This window comes from Callospermophilus lateralis, unplaced genomic scaffold (genome assembly GCF_048772815.1).
Source record: "Callospermophilus lateralis isolate mCalLat2 unplaced genomic scaffold, mCalLat2.hap1 Scaffold_82, whole genome shotgun sequence".
NCBI lineage: Eukaryota > Metazoa > Chordata > Mammalia > Rodentia > Sciuridae > Callospermophilus > Callospermophilus lateralis.
This window is the reverse complement of record NW_027516260.1, coordinates 4,092,429-4,115,468: the sequence shown is the minus strand read 5'-3', so window position 1 is coordinate 4,115,468 and position 23,040 is coordinate 4,092,429. Positions and strand designations below refer to the sequence as shown.

Below are 23,040 nucleotides of genomic sequence, written 5' to 3'. Positions count from 1 at the left end.
AGCACTAAGAACAATCAAAACATCTTTATAAGAATATAAAATTGTGTTTGAAGGGATGCAAGCTAAAAAGTCAGTGAAGATATATGTATGTGGCCAAGATCCATTAGAAAAAAGAATCTCAGAATTACAAGTAAGGCTGGCACTTTAAGGTACTTTTCTCCTATTGAAGATAACACAAAGATATGAGTCTGAACCAAGCCTTCATTAAATTCCTGGGCTTAGAGGAAAAAAGAGGCTACCAATAAAGGGACCCTTAATAAAAGCCCTAGCCTTTGAGTTTAGATTAGAAAGTACTGCACACTTAAGTGATGAACAGGCAAAAAATCCAAAAGGAACAATACTGAAACATTAAAAAGACAAGTCATTTTTGAATTATCTTAATTGCTGACTAAGTTTAAAGTGACAATCTTACTCAAGTAACCTCAACACTTTTCTATAAGAAGATAACTTCGTCTTAGTCCTCAAATTTCATCTATAATTATCACAAAAATGTTGGCCAATCAAAACTGACCAGGCACTCCATAAGACAAAATTCTGTGAGAAAAAATCCCACAGAAAAGGAAACCACCTAATGGGGTTATCCGCACGTTTTAAAATCACTGTGGTTTATATAATCAAAAAAGTAAAGTCAAGATTATGAATTTCAGGGCTTGGAATATAGTTTAGTTGGTAGAGTGCTGCCTTGCATGAACAAGGCTCTGGGTTCAAACCCCAGCACCACAAAAGAGAAAAAAAAATACGAATTTTGTCAAAGGATTAGAAACTAAAATACCAAGAAATAGTTGGGTGTGGTGACCTACCTACAGTCGAAGATACTCAGGAGGCAGAGGCAAAATTATGAGATTAAAAATAGCTTGAAAAGCAGTAAGACCCTAGTCCCTTATGAGAAAGAGCAAGGAGTCTGGGGAGGTAGCTCAATAGTAGAGCACATGGCTCAAGGTCCTGGGTTTGAGCTGTAGTACTGAAATAGGACTGGGGTTGTGGCTCAGTGGTGAAGCACGGGCCCCACATGTGTGGGGCACTGGGATCAGTCCTCAACACCACATAAAATAAATAAAATATTGTGTCAGGCTGGGGATGTGGCTCAAGCGGTAGCATGCTCGCCTGGTGTGTGTGTGGCCCGGGTTCAATCCTTAGCACCCCATGCAAACAAAGATGTTGTGTCTGCGAAAAACTAAATAATAAATATTAAAATTCTGTTTCTCTCTCTCTTAAAAAAATCCTATAAAAAATAAAATATTGTGTTCATATACAACTAAAATAATATTTTAAACCCTGAATTTTTTAAAATCCTAAACTCAATGAATGATTTTAGCAGCAGATTTGGGAAGTAAAATAAATCCTAGTGCTTTTAAGACAGGTCAGAAGAAAATATCCAGAGGAAGTAAATCCAGAATGTAGGAGGCAGGGGAAATCAAATTCTAATATGCATTATTATAATCAGAAGAGAGAATGAGGTAAAATCAACATTTAGAAAAAGACTCGAAAATTCAAGAAGTGTTTAATGGTCCCAGGAAACATAACTGCAAGAGGAAAAGTGGGTGGGGTGGGGAAAACTACACCTAGGCACTTCCCAATACAACTGTTAAAAAAACAGAGAAAGGACTACAGAAACTAGGGGAGGGATAAGACCAAACAACAATGATAATGGACTCCTTAAAGAAAAAATTTAAAACAGATGGTAATTAATTGGATATTTTTAAATTGCTAAAACTAAGTAACAGTCAAAATTCAGTAGCCAAAAGAAAGATCCTTTAAAAATGGAAACTGGTTTTAACTCTAATCATGAAGTTCATGTCAACCTAATACAGATTATAAAGGTAGCAATATTTAGTGGATAAAATACTATTCTCTGTTTATCCTTGTACTACCTTTGATACACTAATCAAATCTGTCATTAAAGGACAATGTTCAAATAGAATGAAAATAATTTCAAATAAGAAACCAACAGTGTAGAATGCAGAACTACAGAAACTTTAAATATGTGTATAAATTGAATGAATGTCTTGTGGAGTTCACAGTATATGAAGTACTAACATACAATGCCACAACAGTTATCTGATTCAGGAGCTACTTAAAGCCCATAAAAAAAAAAATAAACCTATTAATCTATGTCAGGTTTTTATTAAATCCAGAATATATACCATGGCCTTTAAATTATGAGAAGATGAATAAAATTATAATTATATAATTATAATTCCATTATAATTTATGATTACATCAAGCTTACACAGGGGATGAGGAAAATAATTAAAAATATTTAAATTATTAAAAAGATACAAGGAAGAAAAAAAGAACACGTCATCAAATAGAAAGCAAATTCTTCATAAACCACAGGCACATATTGACATGGACAGGCTTATATTTTAGAAAGTCCACTCAAGCGGCTATAGAGAAAACTACTAAGGATTTGAAATAAGTTATATACAAATATAAAAAATGGAGAATGAAGACAGATGATTTAGGTTAGAAACAGAAAAGATGACACAGGCATGAACTAACATAGTACTTGGAGATGAGTAAAAAGAGTACAAACCACAGATGATGACTGAATGAATTTTGGAGGAGTTGAGAAAAATAGTGCTACAATTTAATTGCATTACAAAGAAAATTAATTGCCATTTAGGTCATTCAGATCACTAGTAGGGACAGAGAAAACAAGTGTTTGTTTTTTTTTTTTTAAATTGATAAAATGAGAAATATTTCTTTGAAACAGGCCAGGAATTTAGAACTGGCCTGAACAAAAATTTGAGATTCCAAAAAGGTCACTTGGAGATCACAGAATTTTAGAAAAGTTAATGGAAAGGTTTCAATATTTAATGCATTAATTAGGCAACAAAAGTCAAAATACCTAAAAATAGTTAGGTCTGTAAGAAGGTCTGTCTTTGCTTTACAAGATATATATATATATATATATATATATATATATATATATATATATATATATATATATATATATATACCGAAGAGTAAAATCAGGTGCAAACAAATAAAATCTGACACAACCTATTTTTAGAGAATTCAGGTATTTTTGTGGATTAAAAACTTCAAATGAACTTTCAAAAAATAACTAGCTCCACACTAAGAAGATTAATATATAAATATATACTACAAACAAGTACTTCTGTAATCATAACTCCTAAGGTCCTTGCCACAGTCAATTTTGTGTGAACATCTGAGATATTCAAGTCCAAAACTTGTACCATCAATAAGTAAATATTATTCCTTTTTGAAGTTTTTATTCTACTAAAACATGTCATTCCAAATCACTCAGTATTTTTAAAGGTCCAGAGTTAGAGATACAAGTTCAAAACATTAGAATTACATAACTGGTCACAATGAAAGGTAATTAAAATAAATAGGGGGATCATAGAAAGGGTCTAGAACTTTGAGAGGTATTTCCACAGTGAATGTTAATACCTTTTTACCACTTCCTGCCTTCATATGAATTTGACAATTGATTATGATGTCCTCACAGCCTTAGTTTATGGTTCCAACTACCTCAGGACTCTTAAGACTGATGATGGAAAGAAAAATGCAACTTATAGGAAACAAAACACAAAGGAAAAAAGACAAATCTCTACTTATTAGAACTAGAAGAAATTGTAAATAATCTTAAGAAAAGATAAAATTATCTATTAGTTCACACAGTGATAACAATAACAAACAATGAAAATCTTACTTTTGTAGTGCCATCTCATTTTTCTGGTAGAGGTCATTTAAAATCTCCACTTTCTGCCTTAGAGATTTGCATTCCTCTTCCAGTCCAACTTTAGAAGACTGTAGTGAATTGCAGTCACCTTCTAATTTCTTTATTTGGTCTGTAAAGGACAAAACAGCTTATCTCTATATGTGTACAAGGACTTAAGAACTTGTTTGAGGGAGTAGTGCCAAGAAAAGTAAGAAGCATGAAAGCAAGAAGCCATTCTTTATCTTTCCAATAAAATTTTAAGTCTTTCCAACATGGCAATTTCTTCTCAAGAAGAACCCACCTTGTTGATTTCATTTTGTGGACATCGAGGCTCTTAGCTTAAGTTGTAAAAGTTTTAGATCCTCTTCAACTGCTGATATTGTAGTTTGTGTCTAAAAATTGCAAAAAAGAGAGGTATTCTTAAAAGTGAGGCACAGGAAGAATTCACAGGCACTATGCGACTCTTACAAAGAACTATACCCTAGAGACATCCATCATCTGCTTAATTTGATCTTTGATCTTCCCATTCTGATCACCTAAAAAACAAAAGACTTTAGCTTCTTCTTTCTTTACTTTTAACTCTATATTCTCCTAACTTCCCCAAACTAAATAATGATTGTGTTCAAACACCAGAAGAAAAAAAAAATCAATTAAATAACTAAACTGATTAGACTAATGACTTTTAAGAGAATTGCAAGCTTAGATTTACAAAAAAAAAAAAAAAAGAGAGAGAGAGGTGAATTTCAGGCTGGGGTTGTGGCTCAGTGGTAGAGTGCTCACCTAGCATGTGTGAGGCACTGATTTTGATCCTCAGCATAAAAATAAATAAAAGTACTGTGTCTGTCTTAAAAACAAAACAAAAAAAGGTGAATTTCTAGTTTGCACAACTAAAATGTTATCTATGCTATTCTTGTAAGATAAAAGCTTTTCTTCTCTCTCAGATCTATCTTCACCTGGGCAAGTAAGTGTCTTATTTAGAAAGATTCAATCCTCTATTTTCTCCCTGAATCTACTAACAAGTGTGGTTTGAAATACTTGCTATGTAAGCAATATCCAACTTGGGAGAAAACATCTGGAAATATTTTCCTCATCAGTAAACACTGTTACACTCCCTCTCTCTAGCTTTCTGATAGTCTCTAGCCTCTGTTCTCACAGCCTTAGTTTATGGTTCCAACTACCTCCAGACTCTTAAGACTGACTGTGGACCTTAAAACCACAGAGCCATAGAGATGATGAGTATCAAAATCAACTATCATCTGCATAAGTTAAGAAATAAATTTCTCTTACTGTACAATGTTCAATACTTAGAGGTATAGGATGTGACTATTGTAGCTGCAGTGTACTTACTAGTTTTCAATGGGATAGAAAAAGTCAGTGTTCTTCACATGCCTATTGCTACATTATACCCAAGCAAACTACCTCTGTCAATGCAACAGACATATCTATAGATCCAGTGATATGTGTCTACAACCCTGAAGCTTAAGAAGAAAATCAGCCAGCTGAAAAGTGGCATCTGTATAAATACTTAATTAAAGACAGGAAAGCAAAAAAAGGATTCAACCTCCCTGAGACTGATCTTACCTGCTACCTCTCCGTTGGTTAATTCATCTGACTCATCTTCTCTATTTTGATCCTCAGATTCAGATTCACATTGTAACCGATTCAACTGTGTGATATAATTAGTCAAAGCCTAGAAAAGAAGCAAAAGGTTGTAAGACTCTTGATTTTAATTCAGAAGATTTCAGGAGAATTCATGAGATGAAACATGTATTTGGAGTATAAACTTACATTAATAGTATCATCTTTGTGATTAAGAGCTACAAGTAAATCTTTCTGGAACTTCTCAAATGTTTTGATTTGTTCACTGAGCTCAGCATGTGATGCACTCCAGTCTTTGACTTCCTGCTGCAACTGAAAATTCAAAACACATGAATTCCTATGGGTTAGGGAGGGGTTTCTGCACTGGATACATCAGGACTACAAGACTTAGACAAAGAAATAGAGAACAATACTCCTCCGTGGCCTGTCTCAATCGAGGGGGTTGAGACCTTGGTTAAGGAAGAGGGTGGAGTGGCCCCAACTCTCACAGCTGCAGTAAGAACATCAGAGCTCTCAGGAAGTTGACCCTGTTTATTGCATTCCCCAGAAAATTGCTGCCAATTCAAATAATTTACCTCCAGCAGGAATGGCTGGGCACATATGACTGTCTCCTAAATTTAGACTCCTTATCATGTAATCTTCCCTTGGCCAGTGAATCAGTAACTACTCAAAAGAGGATTATAAAATACTTAATTTTCTGGTTTAAAAAGTTTCTTTGAGGCTATGAAAGTTAATAACTGATTGACATTTTAAGAAAATACACATGTACTAGATAAAAATCAGGATGAATAAAGTTTATTACATTTGAACAACCATTTTAATTGATTTTGCACTGAAAAAATACACATTTTGTATAGCTTTCACTGGACAGACTATCAGGAGGTACATCTTCAGGTTTTCTGTCCATTTCCTTTTCTTTCAATGTCTGTTCCTCAATTTACCTTTGGTTTTCATTTTCATTCTGTTTAAGTTTGTGCAACGGCAGAGAGGACAAGACAGAAAGAAAACCTGTCATCTTAAAAACAGCATATCATTCTTCTATACTGGTATGATGTGAAACAGAAAGTGCTTGAAATAATATTTAACTACAATTTATCAAGAGATCAGCAGTATCAAAAAAAGGATAAAACATTCAAGTGTAGAGATGAAAGATGTTTTAATGGCTTCAAACTAATATACTCTATATAGTGTGGCAATAAGGATTGTCAATAAAGGTTGCTCCTTGGTAGAACAACAGTTTCTCCTACAGCAATGCCAGATTCAAATTATCTTAAACAGAAAGCAAGGCATTTTGACTCCATCTACCTTACATCTAAGTGATCACCAATATGTTAAGCTTAGTAACTATAAAAATACCTCTCCCACCAACAATAAAGACAAACAAATCCTACTGCATTGTAGATCTACTGTTCCTAAATGCACCAAAGTCAATACTACCTGTGTTTGCGTACTGCTGCTGCGCAGCTCACAACACAGCTTCTCTCTTCCAGCTAAAGACAGTTGCTTTAGTGCTTCCAACTCCTCTAAAAGCATCCTTTCTCCTTCTGAAACCAGGTTTTCATTGTTTAATGAGGATCTCTAAGTAAGAAAAGAGGTCATGGAAGAATATTGATTGCGATAGAGGTAAAAAGCAGAAACATCAAGCAGATTTCTTTTAACCCCTTGGGACCAAGAGACCTTGATTCTACCTTATGATTCATATTTCATTATTAGGGATTAAAAGGCACATATGAAGTTCAATGCAAAATTTGCAACTTTAGAAAAAAGTTATTTAAACTTAAATATTCAGGAATTTGTATAGTTCAAGTAATATTTTCTCTGTCAATTTTTGCATTGAAATTTTAGAAGAATAAATTCACAAAATGCAATGAAGAAAAGCAAAACTGATTTTTCAAATGATATATTTTATTCTCAAATATCAATTTCCCTATTATTTTATATTTAAAAAATACACGTTTTAGTTTTCAAAATTAAATTCAATAAATTTGTTTTCATAAGAACTTTCATGTAAATGTTTCTTGCTTTTCTGCCATAATTTTGTGAGTATATTTTATATAGCAGTTGACAAGAATATAGCTCCCAAATACTATGAGATATTTAAATTTAGAAAAGAATGTTACATAAATTTGAATTTCTCTAATCAACAAGAGATGTGTCCTTGGAGAGAGTTCTAATAACAGATTACTTCAGAAGATTTCCATTCATGATTAAAAAGATGGATTAAAGATAGATAAAGATAAACCTTGGAGATGGTAATTGGTAGACTCACAGAACTGTAAGTGAACATTGAAAAAGTGAATGACAGCAACTGTATACTCAAGTACCTCAGTATAATATTTCCAAAACTCTCAAAGTGCTTTAGCTATGTATGGTCAATAGAATTTTTAAATTTATATTGTAGTCACATTTCCAGTGCCTGAAAGGCAGTTAAATAAAATAAAAATGCACATTATATCAGTTGAGTTAGGTGTGCCTAACAAGGTCTAAAGTTGATCCCAGGAACTTCCTGATGTTAAGTATTTGTAATTTATTTGTATCTAGGAAAAATAATTTTGACTTAAAAAAAAAGCCACATTAAAAATATCATTATTTCAATTGAGGAGAAAAGAGACTCTAAAGTTCCATACCTGGGCTAACTGTCTATTAAGTCTCTTAATCTCTTCTTGTAGCTGCTCCATGTGTCTCATGTGTGCCTGCCTCAACAGTTCTGTGGCCTGTTGATGTTCTTCATACTGTTGTACAAGTTCTTGCCTCATATCTTCCAACTGTTCTTCGTTTGACATCATTTGTCTAGAAGCATCCATGCTTGATGTCAACATTTACCATGAATCTTTGATAGGAAAAAACACAAGCAAAAAACTCAATCATAACATATTTTGTGGCAATTAGTCAGCATTGATACTCTAACTGAATATGAAAACAATTCTATTAACAACATGAAGCATCTGAGTTTTAGTTTTATTATTAAACAAAAGCATAAATCACTTTTTTAAAAAAATTATTTTTTAAATGTAGATGAACATAATACCTTTTTTCATTTATTTTATGTGGTGCTGAGGATCGAACCTAGTGCCTCACCCATGCAAGGCAAGTGCTCTACCACTGAGCCACAACCCCAGCCCATAAATCACTTTTTTTAAAAAAGTATTTTTCTTATTTATAATTCCAAAACAACATGAAGTTAATTTATTACCACCATATATGTTATGTTCCAAATGGAAACAGCTACTTACAAGATAGTTTAGCTAAAATCTAATTCTAACAGAGAAAAACAAAATACTCAAGATTCTTTATCCACCCCCTCCAACCCCCACCCCATCCACTGTTTTTTCTGCCCATACTAGAGATTGATCCCAGGGCCTCACACATGCTGGGCAAGTGCTCTACCACCAAGCTACATCTCCAGCCCCTTCTATTAATGAAGTTATAACTCCTTTATATCTCTTGATATTTTATAATGGGGAAATAATATAAAAAACAACAACAAATATACACACACACACATACACACACACACACACACACACACACACGCAAAGTTTATAGGGCCAGGGTTGTGCCTCAGTAGTAGAGTGCTTGCCTAGCATGCATGAGGCACTGGGTTCAATCCTGGGAACCACATAAAAATAAACAAATAAAATAAAGGTATTATGTCCATATACAACTAGAAAAATATTTTTAAAATTGAGTTCACAAAATAAAAGGAATTTTGCCTATTTAATTTTTATTCATTGGTCATCACAGTATGATAGAAAACTGCTTATTCAAAGAAAAATTATAATAAATTTTATTTGGAAATAAATGCTTTACATTTATGAGTTTCTCACACTCTTGACAAGTCAATAGGTTCTATGAATACTTCAATCCCTTATGATACTAATTAAAATCATTCTGCCTTGAACAGCTACAGCTAAATTAGTTTTCATAAACATTTCACAAGTTTTGCATTACATAAAAGGCTGGCATTTTTATTTCAATACTCCTCTGAACAAGATATATCTATCGTGAACACATAAAATAAATTTGAAATTCAGAGAATTTTAAAAGAAGTAGAATTTATTGTTTTCTAATAAAGGCTGCAATTCGTTGGGGTAATAGATTCTCAACTAACAAGAAAAAAGAATTAGTATATAGATAATAAGATACTTTGAATTGTCTTCTTGAATTCGTAGCAATTTCCTTTTATGTTCTTACATTTAATTGAGCAAATCATTTGGCCCCAGGTATTACCTAGTTATAATATAATTAATCTTCAATTAGTTTAAATAAAATTAACATAGGTATAATTTACAATGAGAACTTAACATGTACTATGTCCATAAGACAACCAAGAATACTATGACCTGACTTATTTTATACTTCACACAAATATTGTTTCACTTAGTCAAATACCTTATAATTAATAAAATACATTAAAGTCAAGACTGGACTTCATACTTTCATTCTCTATTAATCAGCATTATTGCTACTGTTTTAAACTGAAGATATTATCATAAGTTTTTCTTTTTTTATATTCAAAGAAGCATACTTACAGATTCGCTAACTATAAATGTTTTGTCTTTGAAGAACATTTCTTCTGAAATAGTTAGTTGGTGGACCTCTGATTCTACTATATCATCAAGATGATCACTGTTTGGTAATAGAACTTCTCCATCTTCTCCTAACTCTTTACTAAGTGGCTTAAATTCTTCTTTAAATTTCATGTCCAATGCATCAGAGGTCTGAAGATCAATTTGATCCTGAGATAATTTCATTTCATTAAAATAATGTTTTTCATTTTGCTGACAGGAAGTAAGTGCTTGTTTTGATGACATAGTATTTTCTTTTCCCTTTGATAGTCTAGATAGTTCAGTTTGTTGAGCAAATGCAATGCTCATTGACACAATGTCCTAAAGAAATCAATCAAACAAACAAAAAAGGATTAGATTGATAAATACCAGCTGGATTTAAAAAGTGGGTGATTACTCAAAATTATATGAATTAGAAAAAAGCCTGGCCTCATAGTTTGAAAAACAAAAAATAAATCCTCTGATAAAGTGATACAGAGATAGGCTATTTTTCAATAAATTTAACATCAAAGTGTTTTACTGCCTGCCTTTTAAAATAAAACAAGCAAAACTTTTCTAACTATAACATCAATAAATGCTCAGTACAAAAATAAAAAATAAAATTAAAGTCTTTATATTTCTTCCTTCCAAGAAAATTCACTTGCCCATGAGTGATAATGTTCTGTGACAATCCTCCATCAGTATCTGTAGTTATTATCTAACATTACAATAATTTATCAGGGTAATACAACTAATTTTTCTCCTCAAAACTTTTCCCTCATTTTTAGAATGCCAAACTCCTTCACAAGGTAACTATTTACAATGTAACACATATATAAAAACTTGTGGCATTCTGAAAAATTGTAATTACTATTCTATATTAAGAAAAAAATGTTCTTTTCAATGAAAAGCACCGCAAACATTCTATGAAGCAGCAATTATAGTTGATGCTGTTACACAACTGTTCGATGGACTATATATGAAACTTACAAATAAAAACAAAGTACATACCATCAATATAATCCATGCTTTTTTTTGACAGTTTAAAGATCAAGAAAATCTATAAACCAAGAAAAACTTGCAGATGAACTATAAACTTACCTTAGCTATTTCTTCTTCTAATCTTTCTTGGTATTGTTTTTCCAACAATTTAACCATATTTGTTTCTTGTTTCATTCCACATTCCTTAGAAAACTAAATTGAAGGGTGAAATATGACAATTTACAATGATTTTATACCATTAATTTTAAGGATGTAGTCAATATTCCAAAAATATCACTATTTTTGGACACTTTCAAATAAAAATAAATTTCAGTTATCTTTTAACTAAAAACATTTAATCTAATAATCCTACGAAATAATTACACTTACTATAAACTTAAAGATGCAAAGAGAGAAATATATTTACATATCTGTAATTATTAGCATAAATTCTAGGGTGGGTTAAGGACACTTAAATATAATTAATAAGACATATGTATAAATGTATATTTATTTTAAGTAAAATGTTAACAAGTGGCTATGTTTGATAATGAAATCATGAGCAAATTTTCCACATACAAATTATGTTTATCAATTAAAAACATAAATCTTCTTTTAGAAATGTAGATATACTCTCAACATGAAAGTATTTGTTTATTTACCAATTATTTGAATTTCATCCAACAGACATTTAATAAGGGATGAGTGTGGCTCATATCTCTTCTTAATATCCAGAATGAGAATGGGCAATAGTCAGTGATTTTAATTTTTACTAGAATTTAGAATTATTGAGTGAAGATGAAGATGCAGTTGGGGGTTTGAAAAAAGTTTTGAATAATACAATGTTGAGGACAGGCAGAGAGTGGTTCAGTGGCAATCACGGTTAAAAAAAAAAAAAAAGTGTTTTTCTATCATTACTTCTGTTGGAAGATGGCCTGATCCATTATTCCAGTCCTAGCACCTTGGATTTTAGGGAATCCTATACACCATTCTGAAGATACCCTCTGCTTCCATAAGGGGAAGAAAAGACTATGTTGGCCATGGTACTGAAGCTGATTTGTTACACAGTTCATAAAGAAATGTTACAAAGAAAAAATTTAAACTTGTAACAGGGGAGGAAAATTCTCAAATTTAACTTTCTCTGTGTTTTTCCTATGCTATGAAAATATTTCTATAGACATTCTGGATCTTTTACATAAGGTATTATCCTCATGCTTTATGCTTAATCTTAGCCAAATATTTACTACATAATTACAAAACTGAAGACATAAAATTGATAGTAAGAAAAAGTATCAGTGTACATAACTGTTTAAAAATGAAGATTAAAAATAACGTACCTCTATTGCATGATCAATATTCTTTTTTAGACAACTTCCAAGATGTACTACTGATTTCTGTACATCAGATTCTTTAATTACACTGAATCAACAGAGAAGCTAAATATAAATTAAAAAGTATAAAAAAATTAGTGTTGTGTGTTTTATCCAAAGTTTCTACCATGCATAACGTGTACTGAGGCAGTGGGGAGACAAGAATGATAGTTCCCCCAGGGTTACAAGTATTGTAACTTAAAACATTTTTGACTAATTTTTCCATTTAAAAGTAACAATGAATATTATGTCATTTAATGAATTTCAGTATAAATGTATGATAAAAAATTTATTATGTAAAAAAACATTTTTAATAAGTCTTTTAAAAATAACATCTTAGATATGCTTATATAGCAACAGTGTACATAATATAACATACTATATACACTGATACTACACACTACTTATATACCTAAGATATATGATACATATTATTCATATTACATGGCTATCTAAATTACACAGACACAAAACATATAATAATATAGAATAGATTATATTGGATTAAATATATTAAAAGAGCCAGGTACCGTGGTGTGTGCTTGCAACTCCAGAAATTTGGGAGGTTGAGGCAGGAGGATCAAAAATTCAGGATGAGCCTTAGCAATTTAGTGAGACTCTCTTTCAAAAAAAAAAAGGGGGGGTTGGAAATGCAGGAAGATGGCTGAATAAAGTATTTGCTTCCCTGACAGATCTGTGGAGTGAACCAAGAAAAGCAAAAAGGTCATTTTTTTCAACAAGATGGGTGAATGGTCCAGAACTAGGAAGGACTTAAATGGAATTTAATACTGGATACGCAAAACAGATCATGGACTCAAGAGATCTTGTATAATAAAATAAGGGGGAAAGATCCCCAGCTCCAGAGCAGTAAAAGAGCTGGAAGGACAAACCAGAATAATCCCTATGTGAATGTAGTAAAGCAATAAAGGAACCCCCATTCCTAGGAAAACAGAGGTGTTTTGCTGTATGGAGAGCTTAAGAGCTCAGAGATACTGCTCAAAAAACAACAAACAAACAAACAAAAAAACCTAGTAAGCTGTGCTGCACAGCATCTGTGTACAGGAGGGAAGCCACCAGCTTTCTTGGTGGCATGCATGGAGGACAGCAGAAAGAACCCTTGAGAAGCAGTGGCTGGGGGGCCTGCAGCTAGATGAGTCAATTATTGGCAGATCGAAGTCTGGCCCCAAAAATGTGCAAGGCAAACCCATGCTGTGTGATAGAGAGTGTTCCAAAGTGACCAGGAGAAAATCAAGCATGGAGGGACATTTACACAGGAGAATACTGATCAAGGAAACCCACCTGGCTTTCCCCTCCCCATCCAATCAGCTGCTTGTAGCACTGGCTGGAAGAGAAGTGCCTGACTGTGAATTTGAAAGGACCAGCAAAGGAAGAGATCAAGTTTGGAGACCAAATGACCACCAGGGTTCATGGGGTCTGCAGGCAAAGTAGTGGGCTAAGAACAGATTCCTACATCACATGCGTAGAACCTAAAGGAGATTCCCGAGGTACGGTCTTCCAATGTGGACAGACAATTGCTGAGCCTTGGAGGTGTGATGAATTAAAATCTTCAGACCAATAGGCACGCAGTTAAGAGATCGGAACGTACCTAAGCCTACACCTTGGCTCTAGTAGTTTCGCTTCCAGGACTAACACTCTCACCCTAGCAACCCTAACTACCCTGAGGGTAGCGCTAGCATCAAATTCCAGACAACATACCTAACTGCTCAGAAGAGAAGCTGAGAAACTTGAACTGCAATGAAAAAAAGTGTTCAATTTTTCATCCAGATTCCTTTTTTTTCTTCTCTCACATGTCTACCATTTTTGAAACCAAGTATTTTTCATGGATTATTTTATTGAGGACTAGGATATCTGAATAGTACATTCCAGTTTTGTTGTTTATTATTTTCTTTTAAAAAATTCTCTCTCTCTCTCTCTCTCTCTCTCTCTCTATATATATATATATATATATATATATATATATATATATATATATATATATATATATTTTCCCCCTCTCATTTATCAGTTTCCTTGGATTCTCTTTCTCACTTTTCTCTTGCTATCACCCAACCTCTATTAAGTCCTCCCTTCATTCTTCCTATAATTTTTTAACTTCTATCTTTTCTGATCCTTCCTCATAAACATCACACCCTACATGACTTTTGTTCTCTCTTTTTCCACCAATGGAAACTGTAAACTTTTTTGCAAACTTACTGTTTATATTGTAGACAATAATTGAACACATCATTTCAGTTTAATTGAACAAAACTGTGGATGCCTTAATAGGAGCTATTTGGTTTAAGGCTGTATATTGTTTGTATTGGGTGCAGTTATTATTTGTCTCTTCCTTAAAGGTGAGGTACTAGAAATCTTCAGGGACACTATGAATCTACAGGGTAGACACTGTACTGCCTGAAATCCACACTGCTAGAAGAACAGACATAAGAACAACATGAAAAAACAATGGAACAAAGTGGCCCAAACAAACCAAGATGATCCAATAATTAAACCCATAGACAACACAGTAAAAGAAATGTAGAAAAGGAATTTAGAAAGTACATATTAGACTGACCTGGTACATAAAGAATGATATAGGGAATAAAATCAGAGATAAATTTGAGGAGGTAAAAGATCACTGCAGAGGCAGAGATTCTCAGAATATAACAACAACAACAACAACAACAACCCCAGAAATCCTCAAAATGAAACAATCAATAAACCAATTAAAAATTCAATGGAAATTATTATCAATAGACTAGACCATTTGGAAGATAGAACCTCAGGCAATGAAGACAAAATATATAATTTTGAAAATAAAGTTGACTACACAGGGAAGATGGTAAGAAACCATGAACAGAACTTCCAAGAATGATGAAATAACAAGGAAAGACCGAATTAAGATTTATCGGGATAGGTGAAGGCATAGAGATACAAACCAAAGGAATGCCCAGTATTTCAATGAAATAATATGAAAAAATTTCCAAAATCTGAAGAATGAAATGGAAAATCAAATACAAGAGGACCTCAAATGTACAAGATCACAACAGACCCACATCAAGACACATCATAAAGAAAAAGGTCAAATATAGAAAATAAGGATTGAATTTTAAAGGCTATGAGAGAAAAAATATCAGATTATATAAAGAGGGAAACTAATTAGGATCTCATGTGATTTTTCAACCCAGACCCTCAAAGCCAGGAGGTTCTGGAATAATATATACCTAGTTCTGAAGAAGACGGATGCCGACCAAGAATTTTATATCTAACGAAATAAAACTTCAGATTTAAAGATGAAATAAAAACTTTCCATAATAAACAAAAGTTAAAAGAATTCATAACTAGAAAATCTGTGCTATAAAACATTATCAACAAAATATTCCATGAAGATGGAAAAAAAAGTCAAAATCAACAAAGGGAGGAGCCATACAAAAGGAATAATCAATCAAAGGAGAAATTAATTCAAAGTAAAAAGTAGAAATAAACTAAAATGACTGGGAACACAAATCATATCTCAAAAATAATGTTAATGGTCTAAACTAATAAACCCAAAAGACATAGATTGGCAGATTGGATTAAAAAAACAAAACCCAAAAGTCTGTTGTCTCCAAGAGACTCACCTCATAAGCAAAGACATCGACAGAGTGAAAATGAAAGGACGGGAAAAAACATATCACTCACATGGACTGGGTAAACAAACAGGGGTTTCTATCCCCATGTCAGATAAAGTGTACTTCAAGCCAAAAGTTAATCAGAAGGGACAAAGAAGACATTTCATACTGCTTAAGGGAATTATACATCAACAAGACATAACATTAAATGTTTATGCCCCAAACAATGGAGCATCTACATATATCAAACAAACCCTGCCTCAATTTCAAGAATTAAATAGACCATAATACAATAATACTGAGTGACTTTAACAAACCTTTCTCACTACTGGATAGATCGTCAAACAAAAACTAAACAAAAAAACTATAGAACTTAATAATATAATCAATAATTTATACTTAACAGACATATAAAGAGTATTATATCCATCAACGAATACATGTTCTTCTCAGCAGCACACAGACTCTTCTCTAAAATATGCCACAAAGCAACAATTATGAAATAAAAAAAGAGATTATACCCTGCATTCTATCAGATCATAATGGAATGAAATTAGAAATCATTGATACAATTAAAAATAAAAACTCCAACACCTAGAGACTAAATAATACGCTATTGACTAACCAATGGATATAAGAAGAAGTCAGGGATGAAATTTTTAAAATACTTACCGGAGATAAATGAGAACTGATACAACTTGTCAAAATCTCTGGGACACTATTAAGCTAAATTCATTAAAAGAATGGAGAGTCAATGAGTAAATGACCTAACATAAGATCTCAAAGCCCTAGAAAAAGAAAAACAAATCAACACCAAAAGCAGTAGAAGACAGGAAATAATTAAAATCAGAGCTGAAATAAATGAAATTGAAATAATCGGAACAATTAAAAAATTAACAAAACAAAAAGTTGTGTCTTTGAAAAAATAAATAAAATTGATAAACTCAATCATGCTAATGAAGACAGAAAACTCAAATCACTAAAATTCATAATCACAAAAAATATTACAACAGATACTATTGAAATACAGTAGAGAATCAGAAGCTATTTTGAAAATTTATACTCCAATAAAAATGAAAAATTTAAAGACATCAACAAATTTCTAGAGACAAATGAGCTACCCAAATAGAATTAGGAGGACATACACAATTTAAACAGATCAATTTCAAGCAATAAAATAGAAGAAGTCATCAAAAGCCAACCATTTAAGTAACGCCCAGGATGAAACAGATTCTTACCCAGTTCTACAAGACCTTTGATGAATTAATACCAATAAGCCTCAAACTATTTCATGAAACAGAAAAGGAGGGAACTCTTCCAAACTCATTCTATGAAGCTAGTATCACCTGATATCAAAATCAGACAAAGACACATCAAGGAAAGATAACTTCAGACCAATTCCCCTAATGAACATAGATGCAAAACTTCTGTATACAATTCTGGCAACTCACATATAAAAACATTAAAAATATAGTTGTTATGGTTTGGTTGTGAGGTATCCCCAAAAATTTCACATAAGACAATGCAAGAAGATTCAGAAGAGAAATGACTAACCTAATCAGTGAATTAATCCCCGATCGGAATTAAATGAAGTGGCAGGGTATGGCTGGAGGAGATGGAAATTGGGGGGATGGCTATGGAGTATACATTTTTTATCTGGAGAGTGGAGTCTCTATATGGGGTATATATTTTGTATCTGGAGAGTGAAGTCTCTGTCTCTGTTTCCTGATCACTATGTGAACTCATTCCCTCTGTCACACTCTTCTTCCAGATGTTCTGCCTTACCTCAAAGCCCAAGGAATGGAGCTGGCCTTCTATGGACTAAGACGTCTAAACACCATGAGCCCTCAAATAACACCATGAGTCCCTTTCCTCTCTTAAAATTGTTCTGGTCAGATCTTTTAGTAACAGAAATAAAAAAGCTGACTAAAACAATAGTTCATCATATTCAAGTGGGATTCAAGGTTGGTTCAACATACAGAAATAAATAAATGTAATTCATCACATCAATAGACTTCAAAAAGAATCATATGATCATTTCAATTGGAGCACAAAAGGCATTTGACAAAATAAAGCACCCTTTAATATTTAAAACACTAGAAAAACTAGGGATAGTAGAAACAAATCTCAACACTGTAAAAGCTATACATGCTAAACCCAAGACCAAAATCATTCTAAATGGAGAAAAACTGAAGGCATTCCATCTACAAACTGTAGTAAAACAAGAATACCCTTTTTTTACCACTTATATTTGATATAATCCTGGAAACTAGCCAGGGCAAGTAGACAGAAGAAAGAAATTAAAGGGATACAAATAGAAAAAGAACTCAAATTATTACTATTTGCCGACAATATGATTCTATATTTAGAAGACCTAAAAAATCCACCAGAAAACTTCTCGAATTAATGAATGAAATTCAGCAAAGTAGCAGGATATAAAATTAACAACCATACATCAAATGCATTCCTATATATCAGTGATAAAGCCACTGAAAAAGAAATTAGGAAAACTACCCCATTCACAATAGCGTCAAAAAATAAAATAGAATATTTGGAATCAATCTAACAAAAGAGGTGAAAGACCTCTACAGTGAAAACTACAGAAAACTAAAGAAAAAAAATGAAGACCTTAGAAGATGGAAATATCTCCCATGTTCTTTGATAGGCAGAATTAACATTGTCAAAATGGCCATACTACCAAAAGCATTATATAGATTTAATGCAATTCCTATTAAAATTCCAATGACATTCTTTGTAGAACTAGAAAAAGCAATCATGAAATTCATTTGGAAAAAAAGAGACCCAGAATAGCCAAAGCAATCCTTAGGAAGAAAAGTGAAGCAAGAGGCATCATAATACCAGAAATTAAATTATACTACAGAGCCATAACAGCAACAACAAAAAACAATGGGATGACATTGGCACCAAAACAGTCACATAGACCAATGATACAGAATAGAAGACATAGAGACAAACCCATATAAATACAGTTATCTCATACTAGACAAAGGTGACAAAAATACTCACTAGAGAAAAGATAGCCTAATCAACAAATGGTGCTGGGAAAACTGAAAATCAACATGAAGCAAAATGAAATTAAACCTCTATCTCTAATCTTGCACAAAACTCAATTCAAAGTGGATCAAGGATTTAGGCACTAGAACAGAGACCATGCATTTAACAGAAGAAAAAGTAGGTCCAAACTCTACCATCTCAGCTTAGGAAATGACCTCCTTAACAAGATTTCTAGAGCACAAGAACTATAAGCAAGAATCAATAAAAAGATTCAAACTAAAATGGTTCTTCACATCAAACAATCAATAACATGAAGAGAGTGCCTACCGAATGGGAGAAAACCTTTACCACACATACACCTCAGAGCATTAATCCCCAGGATATATAAAAAAACTCAAGAAACTTAACACCAGGGGCTGTGGTTGTGGCTCAGTGGTAGAGTGCTTGCCTGGCATGTGTGAGGGACCTAGAGTTTGATTCTCAGCACCACATATAAATAAATTTAAAAAATAAAAATTCAACAACAACTAAAAAAAAAAATTAAAAAACAATAAAAACACCAGAAAAACAAACCAATCAATAAATGGGCTAAGGAACTGAACAGACACTTCACAGAAGACATACAATCGATCAACAAATATGTGAAAATACATTCAACATCTCTAGCAATTAGAGAAATGCAAATCAAAACTCCAATGAGATTCTATCTCACTCCAGTTAGAATGGCAACTATCAGGAATACGAGCAACAGGCCTAGGGACATAGCTCACTTGGTAGACTGCTTGCCTCACATGACCAAGGCCCTAGTTCAATACTAAGCACCACAAAAAAAAGAAAAAGAAAAAATATGCAACAATAAATGTTGGCAAGCATGTGGGGGTAAAGGTACACTCATACATTGCTGGTGGGACTGCAAATTGATGCAACTACTATAGAAAGCAGCATGGAGATTCCTAAGAAAACGTGGAATGGAACCACCATTTGACCCAGTTATCCCACTCTTAGGTTTATACTCAAAGGGCTTTAAATCAGCATAATACAGTGATGCAGCCACATCATGTTTATAGCAGCTAAATTCACAATAGCTAAACTACGGAACCAACCCAGGTGTCCTTCAACAGATGAATGGATAAAGAAAGTGTGATATATATCTTCCCAATGGAGTATTACTCAGCCTTAAAGAAGAATGAAATTATGGCATTTGGTGGCAAATGGATGGACCTGGAGAATATCATGCTAAGCTAAATAAGCCAACCCAAAAGAACCAAAGACTGAATATTTTGTCTGATATGCAGATACTAATTCACAATGGGTTGGGGGGGGTAGGGAAGAATAAACATATTTTGGCAATGAGGGGAGGGGAGGGTTATGAGGGAAGAAAGAATAGTAGAATGAATCAGATATTATTACCCCAGGTACATATATGATTACATCACATATTCTACATCATGCACAACCAAAGAATGAGAAGTTATACTTCATTTATGCATGATATGTCAAAATGCATCCTACTGTCTTAGATAACTAGTTAGTAGAAAAAAAATTGTTAGAACTAAAAAAATAATTAGTTATTGAAACTACATATATAGAAATAATATTTCATTAAATTCGATTTGTCTAACATTACCCAACTGGTATGTGGTAGATCTGAACATTAGTTATTTTAAATAAAAACAGTAGTTCTGAAAAAAAAGAAGAGGGGTGAGGATGTTGCTTGGTGGTAAAGGGCCCCTGAATTCAATCCCTGATACAAAAAAAATTATATAAATATATAAAAATATGTGTGTGTGCATGTATGTATGTATGTATGTATGTATAAATATATATAAAGATATATCTAAGATATATTACTGAGTTAAAATAGCTTGTAAATTCTCACTTGCATTAAAAGCCTGTTTTAACATATATGTCTATATAAATAGGAAAATGTCTGAAAGAATACATATCAAAAGTAACAATGATTGCTTATATTGGAAATGCAGTGTGACAACAGGAAAGAGAAGGTTCTTAACTTACAGTTAGTTTAATTTTAACTTACAATCAGTTTGATTTTAATTTTATCTACCCACATATCTTTTGGTATGTATGTCTGAATTCTGTATTGTTATATAAGCATTCACTACATTGTAACAATGTTTTCTTAAAATGTCTATTCTTATAACAATAAGGTAAGATTAGTATTTAGAAATCATGTGGATTTAGAATACATCAGTGACTTAAATAGACAAAGATAAGCTTAAATTCCTAGGGTGGGGTTGTGGCTCAGTGGTAAAGTACTTGCCTAGTGTGTATAAGGCACTGGGTTCAATTCTTAGCACTGCATGTAAGTAAATAAATAAATAAAATAACAACTAATAAAAATTTTTTTAAAAAAAGGCTTAAATTCCTTAATCGAAAACAAACAAAATAAAAAAATACTTCCTCTAAATTTATATATATTTGTATATATAAATTACATACATACATTATTTATATACACATATACATGCACACACACAATGATTATAATGTATGCGTACATATAAAACAAATAATTTTAAGAAAAAATGAAGTAGAAAAGTAAGACACAGACTCTTTGGGGACGATTTTAATTTATGTAAGAACATGACATCTAAGTAAAGATCCAAAGGAGATGAGGGTGTGGGCATGCAAATACCTGGAGAATAATCATTCTAGGTAGAAGAAAAAGCCAATGAATCCCTAAAGCAGAAGCATACTGATATGTGATATATTTGAGGATCACAGTGGGGGATGTATGAGGTTTTTTTTTTTTAATCTTTTAAAATTGTTTTTAGTTGTCAATGGACCTTTACTTTATTTATTTATATGTGGTGCTGAGAATCAAACCCAGGACCTCACACAAGCCAGGCCAGCGCTTTACTGCTGAGCTCCAACCCCAACCCCATGGGATTATATGGTTTGAGAACAGTAAGTGATAAGAAAGTCAGTAGGAAATGGAAGTCAAAGATGTCATGGTCCTCAGGACTAGTGAGACTGTAAAGAGCAGAAGAGGATTAGAGTAACATGATGTAACTGAAATTATAAAAGCAAAGGTTCTGGCACTTGTGTTGACTATATAGAGAATAGACTGTAAACAGAAGTTGTGTAATCCAGGTGAAACACAAAACAATGGCAGGGACCAGTGGAGCAGTAAGGAGTGGCACAGTTTTGATGTACTTTGAAGGTTAAAAAAAAAACCCAAGATTTTTTCATAGAACGGCAGAAAGTTATGACAGAATGGAGTTATGATGGATGAATATGGCTACAGAAGGAGCAAATTTTAGAAGATCCTGATCCAAGAAAACATACATAGTGGTAATTGAAGATCATTTCTTCTCTCCTCATAGATCAGGGTTCTATTTGGAGATGATGAATTTGAGCATTAGACAATCAAATGGAGTATATTCAAGTCATAGTGGAATGATCATACTTAGACTATTTAAGTATTCACCACATCAACATATCAAAGCCTAGGCATATAATAAACAAGTAAATGTCTACTACCTGAATTATTTTAATTCAGAAAATAGATTAATAATAACATCTTTATAAAAGTATAAGTAAAATTCCTATAATAAAATGTCTTTGGTTTATACCAACATTTATTTCACACATTTCAAAGATACAGAATTATCTCCTGCTCTTATTTCTTAAAAATGTTACATCCTATCTCTTTGTTAAAGTTATATTTTATTCTTAAAATAACCATTCCAGATGATACTATCATTGTTACTAAGCTACAAATACTGCTGAATGAAGTTTTAAGTAAATAGATACCTTGGGTCCACCGTGGTCTCACTAATGGCTTGAAGCTTCTCCTGTAGAGAATAAATTTCTGCCCTATGATTTTCTTCAGTTTCTTTCAATTGTTTGTGCATAAAACATATGAAGTTTTCTAATTCTTGAATTTGTTCTTCAAGTTGTTTAATTTTTTTGGTATCTTTCAGAGAAGATAACAGGAAGAGAAGACAATACACATTTCAATACAAACTTCTCAGTGAAATAACAATCATTTTATTTCAATGTATAAAAATATTTATTCTTTGAAAAATGTTTGGAGTGAAACTCAGGTTTTAATTTGACTCATTCTGACTGATGAAAACAAGAAAACAGTGTGATTCAAGATCATTTCTCCTATCCTTATGGTATAGTATCTCTAAATTCAACAATTTTATATCTTTAAAACAATTCAGAAACATGAAACAAAAGAAGTGTTGAAAAGGGACCAG

General features: G+C 32.6%; 1 protein-coding gene across 1 annotated transcript in view; it reads right to left on the bottom strand.

The window, feature by feature from the left end:
• The window catches only part of LOC143387486 (A-kinase anchor protein 9-like), a 30,389-nt gene that overhangs the window by 5,725 nt on the left and 1,624 nt on the right, over window positions 1-23,040 (bottom strand). The window contains exons 2-10 of the mRNA XM_077108464.1: window positions 22,589-22,751; window positions 12,564-12,581; window positions 12,156-12,237; window positions 10,939-11,031; window positions 9,835-10,179; window positions 8,319-8,356; window positions 7,918-8,095; window positions 6,728-6,868; window positions 5,480-5,602 (exon numbers count right to left, since the gene is read on the bottom strand). Of these exons, the coding sequence (XP_076964579.1) occupies window positions 5,480-5,602; window positions 6,728-6,868; window positions 7,918-8,095; window positions 8,319-8,356; window positions 9,835-10,179; window positions 10,939-11,031; window positions 12,156-12,237; window positions 12,564-12,581; window positions 22,589-22,751 (1,181 nt within the window). The remainder of the gene's footprint in view (window positions 1-5,479; window positions 5,603-6,727; window positions 6,869-7,917; window positions 8,096-8,318; window positions 8,357-9,834; window positions 10,180-10,938; window positions 11,032-12,155; window positions 12,238-12,563; window positions 12,582-22,588; window positions 22,752-23,040) is intronic.